The 18,229-nt window shown below is 42.4% G+C and overlaps 1 protein-coding gene across 1 annotated transcript in view; it reads left to right on the top strand.

Moving 5' to 3' along the window:
- Positions 1-18,229, top strand: part of VIPR1 (vasoactive intestinal peptide receptor 1) — a 598,917-nt gene that overhangs the window by 429,726 nt on the left and 150,962 nt on the right. Inside the window, exons 5-6 of the mRNA XM_030197713.1 lie at positions 3,693-3,790; positions 17,402-17,534. Coding sequence (XP_030053573.1) covers positions 3,693-3,790; positions 17,402-17,534 — 231 coding nt within the window. The remainder of the gene's footprint in view (positions 1-3,692; positions 3,791-17,401; positions 17,535-18,229) is intronic.

The following is an 18,229-nucleotide window of genomic DNA, read 5'->3' as shown; positions in this document are numbered from 1 at the left end:
CAACACAGAAATCAAGTTTTTGTGGCCCAGGGGGCGGCCGCTGATTGAGGACAAAAGAAGTGCCAGCTTGAGGGGGAGAGGTACTGGACTCAAGGAGAGGGAAAGGAGAGGTGCTGGATCTTCAGCGGGAGAGGAGAGGAGAGGAAACAGAAGACACAGAGCTGCTGGGCTATAAGGAAGAAAGGGAGAGAAGAGACAAGGAGCAATGAACCATAGGGATGGAGAGGGAAGGGAGAGGGGAACTAAATGCTGGATCATAAGGGGGAAGGGTGGAGAGAAGGAACAGGGAGTTGCTGAACCATAGGGGTGGTGGAGGGGAGGAGGAGAGTTGCTGGATTTACGGTGGGAGAGGAGAGGAAACAGAGGGTAAAAACAGGGGACACAGAGCTTCTGGGCTATACGGGGGAAAGGGGGAAAGAGGACAAGGAGTGCAGGACTATAGGGATGGAGGGGAAGGGAGAGGGGACAAGTAAATGCTGGATCATAAGAGGGGAGGAGGGAGGGGACAGGGAGTGCTGAACTATAGGGGTGGAGAGGAAGGAGAGGGGATAAGGAAATGCTGGACCATAGGAGTGGAGGAGAGAGATGAGTGGACAGATAAGGAGATGGGCTACAAGTGTAGATGGAGAAAGAGAGAGGAAATTGTCTTCAAGAGTGTCAGAAGTAAGTGGGGCACACATGACAGACAGTGCTCGCGTATGTGACTCATTTCATACATGACCCTCATGGAAATTTAGTCTGATACAGTATGGCAGTTCTTATGAATAAAATGTAAATATGCCCTGCATCCACACAACCCCCCCCCCCCCCCCCCCCCCCCCGCAACAGCAGATATAGATCATAACTAGCACATTTTCTCCATAAAAGTTATCATACAAAATTTTTTATATATATATTCTCTGAGTCTCATGCCATCTGAGTATTGGAATATAAATTTCTCCACTACTGAATTTACATTGTTTCAATAGCTTCCAGGCTTGTAGGTAATATATAAATACTACTACCACCAGACACTCTGTGAAATAATGCAAAATCTGAAAAAAAAAATCCTAACTTAAAATACATGTAGCAAACCTACCAAGGAAGAGTAGCATTAATTCCTATGATTTAAACAACATAAGCCCTACCTATAAATAGACAGCACTGCAGTATTACACGGGGGTATTAATACAGCAATATACCTAATAGTAGTAGAACTGAACAAGAAGAACTGCTACAGAGTTCTACATAGAAACTATATGCAAACAGATTACCACACCTCTATGACAGACCAAAATATAGGCAAACCCTCTCTGAATACAAAGAAGTCAAACTAGGCATGTACCACAACACATGAGAAATTAAAAACAAAAATACATTAACAACAAAATACAAAATCATCTGTGATACACATTTCCCAAAGATCACATATTCCACCTAATAAATTCAAAATAAAACACTTTTTTTTTCTACCTTTATTGTCTGGGCGTTTTATTTATTGAAGCCTGTTGGTTTCGTTTCTCTTCTCTGCTTTATTGTCTGTCTTGTGCTGTCTTTCCGGTGGGTGCTGTCATTTGTCCTCTCTTTCCACTTTCTTCCTGTCTTCTTCTATTCCCTCAATACATCTGTCTCTGACATATTTCTTCTTTCTCTCTTTTCTGTCTTCCCACTCAAATTTCACCCTCTAACTCTTCAGTCCTCTACCTATATTTCACATACCTATCAACTCTTTTGGCGCCTCCTCTCACCTTCTAGCTCTCCTGTCTCATTCCTTTCTTGGCCTCCTATTCTCTTTTTTCACTCACTTCCTATTACTCACTTCTACCCTCTGTACTCACCATCCCCATCTCAATGGTCTCTCCCACATGGTTCCACCACCATGCCAAGCATCTCCCCTCCCTCTTCCTTCCTACACACTTGTAGCTGAACATTTCCTCCCTCTTCTTCACCCACACTTGTAGCCCATCTCCTTGTCCTGCCCACCCCTCTCCTCCACCCCTAGGGTCCAAAATGTCCTTATCCACTCTCCTTTTCCTCCACCCAAGTGGTCCAGCACTCACGGTCCCCTCTCCCTTCCCCTCCACCCCTATGGTACAGCAATTCCCTGTTCCTTCGTCCTTTCCCTCCACCTTATGGTTCAGCAATTCTCTGTCCCCTCTCACTTCCTGACCCCTCTCTCCCCCCTTATGATCCAACAATTCCCTATTCCTCTCCACCCCTGTGGTCCAGCAATTCCCCATCCCCTCTCCCTTCCCCTCCACCCTATATTCTAGCAAGTCCCTGTCCCCTCTCCCTTTCCTTCCACCCTATGGTCCAGCAATTCCCTGTCCTCTCTGCCTTTCCTTCCACCCTATTATCCAGTAATTCCTGATCCCTCTTTCCACCCTTTCTCCTTATGATCCAGCATTTACTTGTTCCCTCTCCCTTCCCCTCCATCCCTGTTGTCCAGCACTCCTTGTACCCTCTCTCCCCTTTCCTCCTCTGTTTCCTCTCCTCTCCCACTATAGATCAAGCACCTCTGCCTTCCCTCCCCTTGAGTTCAGTACCTCTCCTCTCCCCTCCATCGTTCCTAAGGTCCAGCAACTCCCTGTCCCTTTTCTATACCCTTCCCCCTTACGATCCAGCATTTACTTGTCCCTTCCCCTTACTTTCCCTATAGTTCACCACTCCTTGTCTCCTCTCTCTGTTTCCCTCTTATAGCCCAGCAGCTCTGTGTCTTTTTCCCTCTTCTCCCACTGAAGATCCAGCACCTCTTCCTTCCCTCTCCTTGAGTCCACTACCTCTCCCCCTCCTCCTCCCGAGTCTGGCACTTCTTTGTCCTCACTCAGTGGCCCCCATGGTCCAAAAAAAACTGATTTCTCAGCGGCAGTGGCAACAAGCTGTGTTAGCTGACCTGGTCCTTCCCTCTGCTGCTTCCCACTCACACATAAACAGGAAGTTACAATAGAGGGGTGGGAAACTATAGAGGATTGAATTGGATTGGCTCAGACAGCCTGTTGCTGCTGCCAGTGCCGACACTAGTGAAGGACGGGGGGTGAGGATGTGCCAAACCCGGGGGCAAGGGATAGATACTAGACTCACTGGGAAGGAAGGGAGAGGTGCTAGATCTGCGGCAGAATAGTAGAGGAAACAAAGGAGAAAAACAGAAACAGGATTAAACAGCCGCTTTGTGTGGTGGCCCCGCGACGCACTTCCCAGGTGCTCATGACACACTAGTGTGTCACAATACACTGATTAAGAACCGCTGCTCTAAACATTGATCAGTTTGTGAATGGATGCGTGCAACAATGTCATGACTGGTTACCTTCAGGTACTCTCTGATGCAGCTCCACTCTGTTGGCTTCTGCAGGGTCTCCAGATGTGGAAGTCCCAGAGTGCAGACTGCCAAGCCCTCTGGTTCCATGTTGCAGCTATCTGTAAAGTTCAATAAAGCCTCTAGTTCCAGACCAGGACAATTGAGCACCAACCCTCCCAAGACTTATACAGAACACTGAACAAAATGTATTATTCCAGATATAAATGTTGAAACCTGCTTTCACTAAAATGGAAGCATAGGGAGTGATTCTAAACTTTGCAAAGCTGTGATAGAGTGAAATGGTAATCGTTTGTTTTTGGCATGAAATAATTGTCCTTCTAATGTGAATTATTTTGAATGAAAAGACAAAGGCCTAGGGATTAATTACTGCTTCTTTTTGTTTGTTTTTTATTAATAGACAACATTTTTTGACAAAGTGAAGACTGGATATACCATTGGACACAGCCTTTCACTTGTTTCTCTCACTGCAGCTATAATCATCTTATGTTTCTTCAGGTAAGGCTCTTACTGAAGGATATCAAATCTTTGATCTCTGAAAGGAAACTGCAGTTATAGAGTTTAATAACCCCTCTTCACATCAGAGGCATAAGAAGGGGGAAGGAGTGGCTCAGGTCTTTCCGATGTGATATAATCCACTGGTGGCAGCTCTGAAGGGGCTTCAGCAGCAAGATATGCAATGACACAAGTCAAGCCTAGAGGCAGGAGAGCAACAACACAAAGCCCTAGCATCTGTACCTAATTTGATCCCGAATACACGCCTTCTCCAGATTGTGGAAGCATGCAAAATATCTTATGATTTCACTTCCCCAATAGGCAACCCCCACCCCAATGTCAGCTTCTATCTCTGCAGCACCCCACCACCACCAATCCAATGCTAACGTCCCTCTCCTAGGGGGAACCCAATCAACCATGCGAGCCCCTTCCATAGTGACAGATGACCCCTACCCCCACTTTTCAGCAAGAGTTCAACACATTACAGCCTTCCCCTTGTTAACCCCTTCCTCCTGGGTCCAAGATCCTCAAAAAATGTATTCCCTAGCAGGCACCCTACCCCAACCCCTCTGATCCAGGCCCAAGGTTTACTAGAGGTCCTTGGTGTCTAGTGGAATGAAAACAATGCACACTTGCTCCCACTTTATGTCCCTGGCTCTTCAAAGTGGCCACCAAGACCTCTAGTAGTAATATCGCAGTTCACTCGCAATGATAATCAGGGCCAGTCTTAGGCAGGGGTGGTCACACAGGGCCTCATGCTCTTAGAGACCCTGCATCTCTGGCATGTCTGCCCTCCTGTCTCGGAACACCCCCCTGCTCCATACCTTACCGTACCTTACCTACTTCTCTTTTCTTTCTTTATTTGGCACCCAGATAATAGGAAGTGCATGTAGTGACGTAACCAGTTTTTATTTGAAATTTGACTGTTCTGGGCTCTGATTGGCCTGGAGTTTTGAAAATTACCCAGCAGATGCTGGCTGTTGCTTCAGTCTTAGCCAGGAAGAAAGAGAGACAGATCTCTTTGCTGAGGCATGGTGAATTTTATGTCCTGATCTTCCCAGGTACTGTTTAGACAGTATATAGATGTTTAGTTAGTGTTATAATTGATCCATATTTCAGTTATCTGTTATTGTTTGCCAGTTGCACATTTTTGTCCACTGTTCTAAGTTCTGAGAATAAACACAATTGTTTGTTTGTTCTGCCTGTCTGGACTGATAAAGAATCCTGGTGGTTTGTATGTTGGGTCTGTGAGTGCTTTCTGGAAACTGTGGGACCACTGGGAGTGTGGCTCCAGTAACCTAGAAATCGCTGGGGATGGAGAGCGGGAGACTCGCCCAGAGGCGGTTGTGACCCATACAGTGGGAGGAGGGTGCTAGTGTAGAGCACGAGCGGCAGGTGCAGGCAGACCTCAGCTGTGCTAGGGATAGACCCTCTAAGTGGCCACGGGGTAGCCCCAGACGGGTAGCTAGGCATTTTGTAACAGCTGTATGTAAAATTTAGTAAATGTAAACAACATAATCACATTAGATGTGCCTCACAGCAGGTATAAATACCTGTATTTATGTTTTATGTTTCCTTACACAAATGTGGATTCCCTAAATAAAATATGAAATGCACATCTGTATTGTAGGCCCACTCAGACCATTCTTTCTCCCTGCCCTCCCCACGGACCCTTGTACTGAGCTTCCCCACATGTGAATGGCCTTTTTTTTGAAATGGCATTTAAACCTCTGGGCCTCTCAAAACATTTAAATGCTGCCATTTACATTTAGGGTTGCTTCTGAAATAGCTACTGTAATCTATGAGTAGTGGCTGAATATTGATAGTTTCTATGTATAGATTATGGGCTAGATTCAGAAAATGGCACTCAGAATTCAGCACTGAAAAAAATCAGTGCTGAATGGCATTCTATAACAGTCATTCCAGAATCGGCACCCTTTATAAAATTGTGCATAGCGCTGGAATGCATGCCCATCAGTGGGCATGAGGAGTTACACTAACTGAAACCAGATGTAAATTCCTGCACATGGATCCACATTATTCTATAACACTGCACGTATTTTAAGAGCACATTCCTGACCTGCCCATGCCCCTCCCATGGCCATACCCCTTTGCAGATTTGCACAGAAACAGTTGGGCGCTATTCTATAAATTGGCTTATAAATGTATTTTCACATGGATCTGCCCTTTCTGTCCCGTTTCATTGCCGTGCATCCATTAGAACAGTATTCCTTGTGTAAAATTCAGCATGGAAGTAGCGCCTAACTGTATTGTTATTTGAATGTGTGCTGCCTTCTGAGCTCTATACCTGCTTCAAGTCCTCTGCTCCTTTGTACATTGGGAGACCAGTTTCCAGCACTCAGAACAGGGAGAAAGCGGCCTCTGTAAAGCAGATACTGGTGGTGACATCACTAACTGTATTGTTATTTGAATGTGCGCTGCCTTCTGAGCTCGTCACCTGCTTTAAGTCCTCTGCTCCTTTGTACATTGGGAGAGCAGTTTCTAGCACTCAGAACAAGGAGAAACCGGCCTTTGTAAAGCAGATACTATATATGTGACAGTGCTGGGACATATATCTGGTTTACGGACAACTGACTGCTCCCAGTTAAAAAAGCAATGTATATATGAAGCCAATAGATGTGGAAATATTAAATGTGAATGTATTTGAAGACTCCTGTAATATTACAGTGTTCCAGTAAAGTTGAGTCTGCATTTCATATAGAAAGAGGAGAGGAGCCCCCATCGTCCTAACGAATGTAGCAAAGTGAAATCATAGTGGGACAGGCCTCAGAAGTGGTGCAGAAAAAGATACAAGAACCCTAGCTGCTAATCAAATGTAGCACATCTCCCCAACCGAATCAGAAAGCAGGCCAGACAAAGAAACCACTATACTGCAAAGGGTGGAAAAAATGCCAAATCAGAGGATAAGATCCTTACTCCTTATGGGACAGGTCTTTACCAAGGTCATAGAGGAAACAGAAGGGAAGACCTGAAAATAGAAGGTCTGACACTTGCAGGATTGTCCAAGCTGCAATTGGAGCCTACGACCTTGGACCCACGAGCAAAGTCCATGACTGACTGTCCTCGAACCACATCAACACTCCAACATACTCTCACCTTCATACATTCACACACTAAACGGCACAATTACTAGTCGACTGGATACACCCTTGAGAAAAAGAAGCAGAGCATAACTGGGTACCATATCATAAACACCCACAAATTCATATACCCTCTTCCTTCACCATTCTTATACTTTTACACACACACTCCTTCTTTACTTCACGAACATAGTCCAGATAAACCTCACTTTGTAAAAAACATTACTCCTAACAACACTCCACTCTCCCCATGAGTTCATTCTTGAAGTCATTTAACACGCAACAGATCACATAGGATCCACTGAGAAAGTGCAAAACCGAAAGCACTCGCTATTACACAAAGGAGCCAGAATGAATGTAATGAAATTACTCCTAGGAATCTGCTCCTTAACATTGGTCCAAATACTGTTAGCCACACCTCTCGATGATTATAACACCGTACCAATACTGCACAGCCGATTCAGGATTACCAGACACACCAACCTCATCCAAACTGGCAACAGAACTTACAATAGCAAAACACTATCCCACAAACAAACTGCACAACCAACACAAAAAGCTCTAATAAATCCAAATCGACATATAAACGACAACTAATAAAGGTTCCCACTTTCACCATTACGGAAGATCCATACCTTACAATTCAAATAGGTTACATCAATGCCAGATCAGCAGTAAGCAAAACAGAAATTATAAAAGATTGGATCACATTTTAAACCTTAGATTTACTCTTCATCAGCGAAACCTGGATCCATGACCAAAAAGATCTCATAATACTGAACCTTTGCCCTCCGAGATACAACATTACACACTGGACCAGAATAGATAAAAGAGGCGGAGGCATTGCCATAATCTACAGATCCCATCTCACTTTAGAAACCACTGCTGAATCAATCACACCTCAACTAGAAATTGCCTCAATCTAAATTGTGTCCTATTCTACAGACCACCAGGCACTTGGAGCAAAGCATATATAACCCTAATGGATTTCATATCGGCCACTTGTACATCTAATTCAAACATACTAATCATTGGGGACATAAACCTTCATTTAGAAGACCCAAACTCAACTGGTGTCCAAGATTGTAAGGAATTCTTCCAGCTATGGGATTTCGAATTGCCACATCTGAATGCCTCCCACAGAAAAGGCCACACACTTGACCTGCTAACCCATAAATTCGCATCAGACCAAATCATTAAAGTCATTGACCACAAATGGACGGAAATTCCATGGTTAGATCACTTCAAATTAAATCTGACCCTACATTAGCTAAAGAATGGGCATCTCAAAGCTGATGAAAAAAAATCTTACCAAACCAGAGGTAATATGGACACAACTACATTTTGGCAATCAATTTATGACAATTGGTCTATTCCATCTGATTCCATCAACTACCTTGCAGATTGGGAATCGAGATGTATCACCGTTCTAAATGAATTAGCTGCTTTACGAACAAAAACCATTCACAAACCAAACAGGACCCCATGGTTCAACGAAAATGTGAAACAATTAAAATCTAGAACCAGACAACTGAAACGAGCCTGGAGAAAAAACAAAAACGCTCAAAATCTAAATGCTTGGATAGAATCACATAGAAAATACGAATATGAAATCAAAAAATCCAAATGGAACTACTATAATGAACAACTAGGTTCGGACTACAAAGACATGAAGAAGTTATACAAGCTACTGGATAAATTACTAGACACAAAACCAGTGTCCTCAACAAAATCAGGAATCCCAGCAGCAGACGATCTTGCTAACTACTTCAAAGGCAAAATTGTCGATCTGTGCAAAAATATGTCATAGGACTACACCAACCTTGATACCTTCCATAATGAGCTAGACCCAAGTTGAGAAGAATACCCAGCCGACCAAACTTGGACAAATTTCACCGAGATCACACAAGAAACAATAGCACTAGCAACCAATAAGATCTCTACAGCCTACTGTCAATTGGACACCTGCCCCAATTATCTAATGAACCCCCCCCCCTCGCTTGATTCATCACTGAACTTACCTCCCACCTCAACTTCTTGTTCCAGCATGGTATATTCCCCAAAGACAAAGGTAATATACTACTCACACCATTACCAAAAGACACCGAAAAGAAAACTAACAATATCACCAACTACCGACCTGTGGCATCCATCCCACTTACAACCAAAGCATTGTAGCTGCATAGGTATTTAAATATCTCTATTATATCTCCCCTCTCTCACCTTTCTTCCAAAGTTTACATATTGAAATCTTTAAATCTGTCCCCATACACTTTATCACAAAGACCACTGGCCAATTTAGTAGCTGCCATCTGGACCAACACCATCTTATATGTATCTTTTAGAAGGTATCTCCAGAATTGTACACAATATTCTAAATGAGGTCTCAACAGAGTCTTATGCAGGGGCATCATCACTTTCTTTTTCCTACTGGACATTCCTATCTCTATGCACCCAAGCATCCTTCTAGGGTGAATTCGACTTTTTTGCCTGTTTGTCCACCTTAAGATCATCACATATGATCACACCCAAGTTCTGCTTCTCTGTCGTGCACAAATGTTCTTCACCCCCTAAACTGTATCGTTCCTTTAGATTTTTGCAGCCCAAATGCATGAGCCTCCATTTTATAGCATTAAATATTAGCTGCCAGATTCTAGACCATTCCTCTAACTTTGCTGAGTCCTTTCTCATGTTATCCACATCATCGTGGTATCTACCCTTTTGCAGATTTTGATATCATACTCAAAGAGACAAACTTTACCAGACAGCCCTTCAGCAATATCGTTTACAAAAATGTTAAAATGAACTGGCCCAAGAACTGAACTTTGTGGCACACCACTGGTAACATCCTTTTCCTCAGAATAAGCTTCATTTATCACTACCCTCTGTTATCTTCCACTCAACCAGTTCCTAACCCAGTGAATCAATTTAGGGCCCATACCAAGGGCACTCAGTTTATTTGTTGTCTATGTGAAACCGTGTCAAAGGCTTTGCTAAAATGTAAATACACCACATCTAGTGCTCTCCCTCTATCCAACTGTCCGGTCACCTAGTCAAATAAATTAATCAGATTTTTCTGACAAGACCTGCCTCTAGTGAAACCATCAGGCTTATTTTCGAAAGAGATCGCAGGCAATCTTCCGACACAAATCGGGAGATCACCCGCGATCTCCTGAAACCGGCCAAAACAGTATAATCGAAAGCCAATTTTGGCCAGCTTCAACTGCTTTCCGTCGCAGAGCCGGCGAAATTTCAAGGGGGCATGTCGGTAGGGTAGTGAAGGCGGGATGGGGGCGTGCTCATGAGATGGCCGGCTTTGCCCAATAATAGGAAAAAAAAGCCAGGCTTGACAAGCATTTCGCCGGCTTTACTTGGTCCCTTTTTTTTAATGACCAAGCTTCAAAAAGGAGCCCCAACTGACCAAATGACCACCGGAGGGAATCGGGGATGACCTCCCCTTACTCCCCCAGTGGTCACCAATCCCCTCCCACCCAAAAAAAAAAAATCAAAGTGCTTGTCAGAGATGGCTTTTTCAGTAGTACCGGTGCCACCGCTGCATTACAAGACTGGTGCTCTAACCACTTGGCCACAGCTCCACTTACTGGATGTCCCTCCCTTTTGATTATGCCTCGTCGGGTCTCTCTCAGCCAATCACAGACAGGGGTCTCTCTCAGCCACTCACAGACAGCTAAATGTGCTGTTATTGGCTCAGAGACCCCTGTCTGTGATTGGCTGAGAGAGACCTGAAGGGGCATAATCAAAAGGGAGGGACTTCTAAGTAAGTGGAGCTGTGGCCAAGTGGTTAGAGCACTGGTCTTGTAATCCAGAGTTGGCTGGTTCAACTCCCACTGGTACTGCTGAAAAAGCTGTCCCTGATGAGCACTTTGACTTTTTTTGACCTAAATGTTGAGATTTAGCCGCCCATCTCAATAATATGGTTGGCATCGCCCCTTTGCGGAGCCAGCCTTGAAGATGGCCGGCCATATAGATGGCCAGCTCCGTTTGATTATGCCCCTCCATGTTGCTTCAGGTTCTGTAATTCATTGGATTCCAAAAACTTTACTATTCTCTGTTTTAAAAGTGTTTCTATTGATTTGCTTACCACAGAAGTGAGACTTACTGGCCCAATCTCTTCCTTTCTTCGGACCACATCTGCTCTTCTGTATTTGTTTAGGTTGATAAGTGTCATTTTGTGGGATCTTTGGTACATACTGTGTATCATTCTGTTAGCTGTTCTGTGGGCTGCCAAATGTATAAAAAAGGAAAACAACTCTTTTTTATGACAGCTTGCAGATTGATTCAACATGAAGGGTTAGTTTTTATTTTTGACAATCTATAATGAGTCTATGGTGCATTTGTATACATTGGTTTAAAATTGTTTTTCACTCATTACAGAGAACTAGTATATTGCTCTATTGGCCTGATAGGTCAAGAGAAACTGGAATTATTTTCTCACTGTTTGTTGTCTGTAATACAGGAGCATTCAAGATCACATGGTTTCCAACTTTTCATGAGATAAGTCCAAAGAAAAGACCTCCATGATTTCAAAAACGGATGCATTTCTTCTTTGGATAATTCTTTCATTGGTTCCATCCAACAAAAGGTTTTGCAACCTACAGAGAATCAATATGCAGAAAGAATTTATGTCTGAGGTCTAATTTTGCAGAGAGAAAAAAAAAGGCATAATTGTCTTTAGTTCTTTTTGCAAAAGTGCACAATAGAACGTTATGTCCACCATGCATTTATGTTATTATGCCTGGGGACCTTGTCAAAGATAAAGAGGGAATTAAACTTGAAATTCATTCTTTCCTGTTATTTTTCACAGTACAAGCAGTACCACTCCAGAAATAGCAAATCTGAAACAGTTGCTTTTTTACTTACATATTTGAGTTGTGATTTGTATATTTTTTTAACAGTGGAACTTTTTAAAAAATCTAATGCTGGATTTCTTAATTATATGAATCCGGAACCTAATTTGTTCAATATGTTTTCCCTCTCTCATGTTTTGGATGACCCTTGATAAATAAGCCATTGGTGTATTTTTAGGAACTGAACAAAATACAAGTCTTTCTTATGATTTGAAATCTACCTCTTAAATAGGGTTGATATTATGAGTAGTTGAGCTGAAATGGAGCCAAAACTGCTCTCTGTCATTTCTGTTAAAGGTTAGAACAAGCTTGCCCATCTTCAGTCAGATATCCCTAATGAATATGCATGAGAGAGATTTGCATGCCTTCTACCTCAATAGTATACACATATATCTCATTCATATTCATTAAGGATATACTGAACACCTGGCCTGTTTGTGGCTCTTGAGGACTGAACTTGGACAAGCCTAGTTTAGAAGCTAATACATTTTCAGATACAGTACATGCCACATGGTTACAAGATACCAATATTATTGGCCCTGCAAAGAGTAATTTCTACTCTATATAATTTATGCTGTATAAAACAGTACAGTCTTGATTATCCAACCTGAACGGGACCAACCCATTGTCGGATAAATGAAAAGTCAGATAATGTGGAAAACACTGCATAAACCCCTCAACAAATGCATAGCATTCCCAATTTTCAAAAATTGTTCTAAAACAAAGATTTTTAATAGAAATAAATGTGATATTACCGGGGGGAGGGGGGGTCTGTTGCATATGCCCAATGGCCGGATTACCGAAGATCGGATAATGAAGACTGTATGTACTGAATAAAATATATATAATGCTGCTTTTAACTCCTAAACCTTAACCTAACCCTTCAACTGTCCTCTATCCCTGATATGTCCTGTCTGTCCTAACCCTTATCCCTTACTTGTCCTGTCTGTCTGTCATAATTAGATTGTAAGCTCTATCGAGCAGGGACTGTCTCTCCATGTTCAAGTGTGAAGCACTGTGTACGTCCGGTAGCGCTATAGAAATGATAAGTAGTACTAGTATAATTTATATTTCAGTAAGATACACATTTCTATGAGTACAGCAGCATTTTATATACATAAATAAATCTTTCGTGAAATTGCCTGTTACATAGTATGAGCTTGAAACGGAGTTTGAACTTACCTGCATATGTTATAAAATATGTGCAGATACATGTAAAATTTCCTGGAATATTTGTACATGCCCTAGAGCAGGTGTAAATGTGTGTGGGTACTTTCTAGGGCAGTAATTTTATAATGGCATTTTATGTGTCACTATAAACATGATAAACTAAACAATTGAACAGTGAGAAATGAAACAACTAATGATAACACACTGTCCTCACTCTATCATTTTTTTTGCACCATCAGATATCAATAATAAAGCTGAGTCAACTGTGCTCATGCTTTTCATAGATAAACATCTTCTTGGGCCCTGTGAGGAAGTGGATGGAATAGCGATGAGCACTTCCTCACTGAGGGTGCAGTTTAGCTGCCTGAAAGCAGGTGGCGCTAAACTATCAAAACAGATCCTTAGCCAGAAGGGCAGGGTTGAGGGTTCAGAGGGAAGGATTGTTAAATGCCCTGAGACAGTGTAGAACCAGTGAGGATCCAAGGCAAGAGATCTCCTGGAGGAAAGATGTGAGAGAAAGAACCCTCCCAAGGAATTGGTTGGGCTATAGTTCCTGGGGGGGGGGGGGGGGGGAGGCCCATGGAACAGAGTGGCCCTCAAGCTTATATCTCCCCAGAGTCTATGTAGGAAAGAAAATTGAGGTAGGAAGTTTCTACAGTTTCTTTGAAGACTCATATGTTGTGTGTCCAGGCTGAAGACTAGCCTGTGTTGGACTGTGTTTGGAACAGTAATATTGTATTGGGGGGGGGGGGGGCAAGAAGCCAGCCCTAGTAAGACTGCTTCCTTAGGGTTTGATAACAACACTGATGCAACAGGCGTTTGTATATTAGAACACAGTAATAAAGAATTTTCCTGTTTACTCTTACCTTTGTCTGCCAGTATGCATGAGCATTCCCTGCCTGTCTGCAAAGTCACATTATCATAGACCCTTATTTTTCTTCCATAAACTTGTTAATTCTGTCCATCCAATGTTATATTCACAGTTCTACAAATCCAATGTTATCATAAACTCACTGAAAAAAGTGCTCTTTTCATCTCAAAAGTGCCATTACATTTCAGGTCAAAATGTAGAGGGCTGACCTAAAAAGGTTGATCTTCATTATAAAGCATACGGAGAGAGAGAGAGATCTAAATATGTTTACTTTGGAAGAAAGGCTAGATGGGGAGATATGATAAAGCCATTTAAATACCTTGAAAATATAAGTAGTCAAGTGATGGTCCTCTTTCAGTTAAAGTGCGGTTTCACCTGAGATAAATTTAGATCCTCTCTCACCTCCTTTTTCCTATTGGTTATTCCTTTCCCTTTCCACCCATTCATTCTCTGGATTTGGCTTTCACCTTATGTACCTGTTTGGCCACCTTCAAATCATCCAAGTGGAGTGGAGGAGTAACCTAATGATTTAGAGCACCCAGTTGACAACCAGGGAAGCCTGTTTTCAAATTGCACTGCTGCACTTCGATTTTGGGCAAGTAACTTTACCCTCCATTGCCTCAAGTACAAACTTAGGGCACCTTGTACTAAGGTGTGTTAATGGATTTAGCTTGTGTTAATTGATAAGAAGCCCATTTGATTCCTTTAGCTTCTTAGCATGCACTAAATCTATCAGCGCACCTTAGTAAAAGGAGCTCTTATATTTTAAGCCTTCCAGGGTGTACTTCAATGTAACTTACTTTGACCAACTACTGAAAAGATGCGAGCTAAATTTAACAGGAAGCTCTAGAATGAGGGGTCATGGAAAGAGTGTGAAAAGGGCTAGACTCAGGAGTAATCTCAGGAAATATGTCTTTAAGGCCGGTGAATGTGTGAAACAGCCTCCTAGTGGAAGTGATTGAGATGAGAGACACTGTGTGAATTCAAGAAGCATAAGGGCAGGTACAGAGTATCTCAGAGGGAGAGGAGGGGACTGTAAAGCTTAGTAGTTGATGTGGGTGGACAGACTGGGTAGGCCATATGGTCTTTGTCATAATTTTTCTGTGTTTCTGTGAAGATGAATTCCCCTGCTGCAGTGCTATTTTGAAAGCTACAGCTGGACTGAGGAAGAGAGGGTCTCAGAAGCAAGCGGAAGATTCCTCATTGTAAGCTTTAAAGGGTGAAAAGAGTGAGGGAAAGGTGCTGCTGATTCTTGAAACTTTTGAACGAGTAGAGAAAGGGAAAGGAGATGGGATATGATATACTACCTTTCTGTGGTTGTAATCAATGCAGAAAAAACTCAATGTCTAGTTCTCACCTCCCAATACAATACAAACAACTACCCTACAATAACTACACCCTACTGCACACTTCCTATCTCATAAAATCTGAAAATCCTTGGAGTCACCATTGACCGAAACCTCACTCTCGACACCCACGCGAAGAACACTACGAAAAAAATGTTCCAATCGATGTGGAAACTCAAAAGAATAAAACCTTTCTTCCCAAGAAACATCTTCCGCTCCCTAGTTCAGTCACTGGTAATAAGCCACTTGGACTACTGCAACGCTCTATACGCAGGCTGCAAAGAGCAGACCATCAAAAAACTCCAGACAGCCTAGAACACCGCAGCCAGACTCATTTTTGGAACACCTAAATACGAAAGTGCGAAACCCCTCAGAGAGAAACTACACTGGCTCCCGCTCAAGGAACGAATTGAGTTCAAGATCTGCATGACTGTACACAAAATCATTCATGCAGATGCCCCACTCTATATGCTAAACCTAGTGGACTTACCGCCCAGGAATGCCAAAAGATCGGCCCGCAAATTCCTCAACCTGAACTTCTCCAGCTGTAAAGGAATGAAATACAAACAGGCTTATGCTACTACATTTGCGTACAAAAGCACACAGTCCTGGAACGCACTACCCATGGCGCTGAAAACCATAACCAATCTAACAAGCTTTCGCAAAGCCCTGAAAACACATCTCTTCAACAGAGCCTATAAAAGTCACCCTCAATGAAACAAATCATTCCTTAAACTACCCAAGTACACCTAAGACACCTCTCACACGACCTTACCTAACACCTTTCCATCTGAATGCCTCTTTCACCTCAGCCTATGATTGATTGTCTTTGTTTTTTGTCTTCAAATCATGTAACGACGTTTTCTTTTCCATACTCTGTAAGCCACATTGAGCCTGCAAAAAGGTGGGAAAATGTGGGGTACAAATACAATAAATAATAAATAATAAAATAAATAATCAAAGCAGCTTACATATTATATATAGGTACTTATTTCATATGAGAGGCAATGGAGGGTTAAGTGACTTGCTCAGAGTCACAAGGAGCTGCAGTGGGAATCAAACCTAATTCCCCTGGTTCTCAGGCCACTGAAGTAGGGAATGGCACAACTATGGTGTGGGGGCATTTTGTCCATTTTAAAGGGTTAAGGAAGGTAAAGAAGAGCTTGGCTAGTCCCTGGGCAAGTTTAAGAAAGAAAATAAATGGATATCTTTATCCATTTATCATAGGCCCACTAGATATGCAACCAAGATAAATGGATAAGGATGACTAGGTAGTGGCTGAATATCATTGCTGTCTGGTTAACTGTGAGTTCCAGCCCTGGAATGCTACTTCTTACCTCACCTAAATTTTTGCATTTGATCTTTGACCAGATATTGGGTTGTCTGGCTCAAACATAAGTGGTCTATGGATCAAAATTTGAAAACCATCATTTTGTTCAGGCAACTCCCTAAGTTACCTGGACAAATGATTTTGCATATCAGCCTTAAAATGCATTGGGACAAAGACGAAAAGACCAGGGAAATAGAATCATGAAATGGGCAAGTTGATAGCTGGATGTGGAGTGTGCTTCTTCTCTAACTAGCCCAAGTTCTAATGCATGTCAAGGTTTTAAAAATCCTGACTTTAGGATGCAAAAACCAAAGGCTGCAAGTCACTTAGGGGCCCTTTTACTAAGCCGTGGAAGTGTCTATGCATGCCCAACACACGCCAAAATGGAGTTACCACCCGGCGCTAATTTCATTTTTGGCATGCATCCGATACACATGTCCGAAAAATTTGGACACACGTATCAGACATGCGCCAAGTGGCATTTGACACGTTTAGGTCATTACCGCCCGGTTACTAGGTGAATCTTTACCGCTAGGTCAATGGCTGGTGGTAAGGTCACAGACTCAAAATGGATACATGACAATTTGGATTTTGCCGCACGTCCATCTTTGGCAAAAATTTTAAAAAGGCCTTTTTTACAGGCGCACTGAAAAATGGATCGATGCGCGCCCAAAACCCATACCTACACTATCGCAAGCCATTTTTCAGTGCACCTTAGTAAAAGGACGCCTTAGAAAACCATGGCTAAAGGTATAAATCAGTTAATCCTCGCAAGATTAATGAAGAAAGCGTAACTGATATCAAGCCTGCATTTAAATTATTTCTATCCTAAAATATATTGCTTCCTTCCCTCTCTGATTGCCTTTTTTCCTCTGGCAGTAAATTTTGAAATTCGGGAACTAGGTTTCTTCTATTCTTTCTCCAACAGAAAGCTGCACTGTACCCGAAATTACATCCACATGCACCTTTTCATGTCCTTCATAATGAGAGCCATAGCTGTGTTCATCAAGGACATTATTCTCTTTGAAAAAGGGGAATCGGATCACTGTTCTGTTGCCTCAGTAAGTAGCAACTAATTAACATCTAACTATCTTATGTTATATCATCATTACTTGCCTTATTTGTACAGGAGATAGATTAGAAATATTTTCAAAGCCTGTTTTCTTTTCTTTTTTTTTCCTTTCTGTTTTTGATCAGCAACAAAAATCCCAAGACACAAGCAAGAATTAAAATGAAAAACAAACCACAAAGTCTGAAGGCTGAACTTTTGTCAGTTAAATTGTTTAATTGCAAGCATTGGTGTGTGCAAGCTAAGGAGGTTTAATGACAGGAGATGGCATGATGTCACAAGGCTGAAGCTGGTCTCCACCCAAGGAGGTTTTAATTCTCCTCATTGTAGCTACTGCCATTATAGTTGATATGGCAGCTAGCTCCGCCTACTGTCTTCGGCCCACATAATGGGCCAGATAGGCTCATGCTGTCATCTGTTTTTAAACGTCCTTGTTGCAAGCCCCCTATTTCCATGCAATGTAGAACTCTAAGAAATGCTTCAGATAAACTATGTCCAACCAATCAAGATACCCAAAGCACAGAACATGGACAAACTCCTGTAAGACTGTTCTGCACATGTGCTAGGTGCTTTCCCTACTGAGTCGCTTGCAGAATTTCTGTGTATCTCATTTGCATGTGATTTCCTTTGAGCATCAGTCACTGTTTCAAAAACGTTAAGTTCAACTGCGGATGTAAAAGTACATGG

The sequence above is a fragment of the Microcaecilia unicolor genome, chromosome 1, assembly GCF_901765095.1.
Source record: "Microcaecilia unicolor chromosome 1, aMicUni1.1, whole genome shotgun sequence".
Lineage (NCBI taxonomy): Eukaryota > Metazoa > Chordata > Amphibia > Gymnophiona > Siphonopidae > Microcaecilia > Microcaecilia unicolor.
This window is presented reverse-complemented; position numbering and strand designations above follow the sequence as displayed.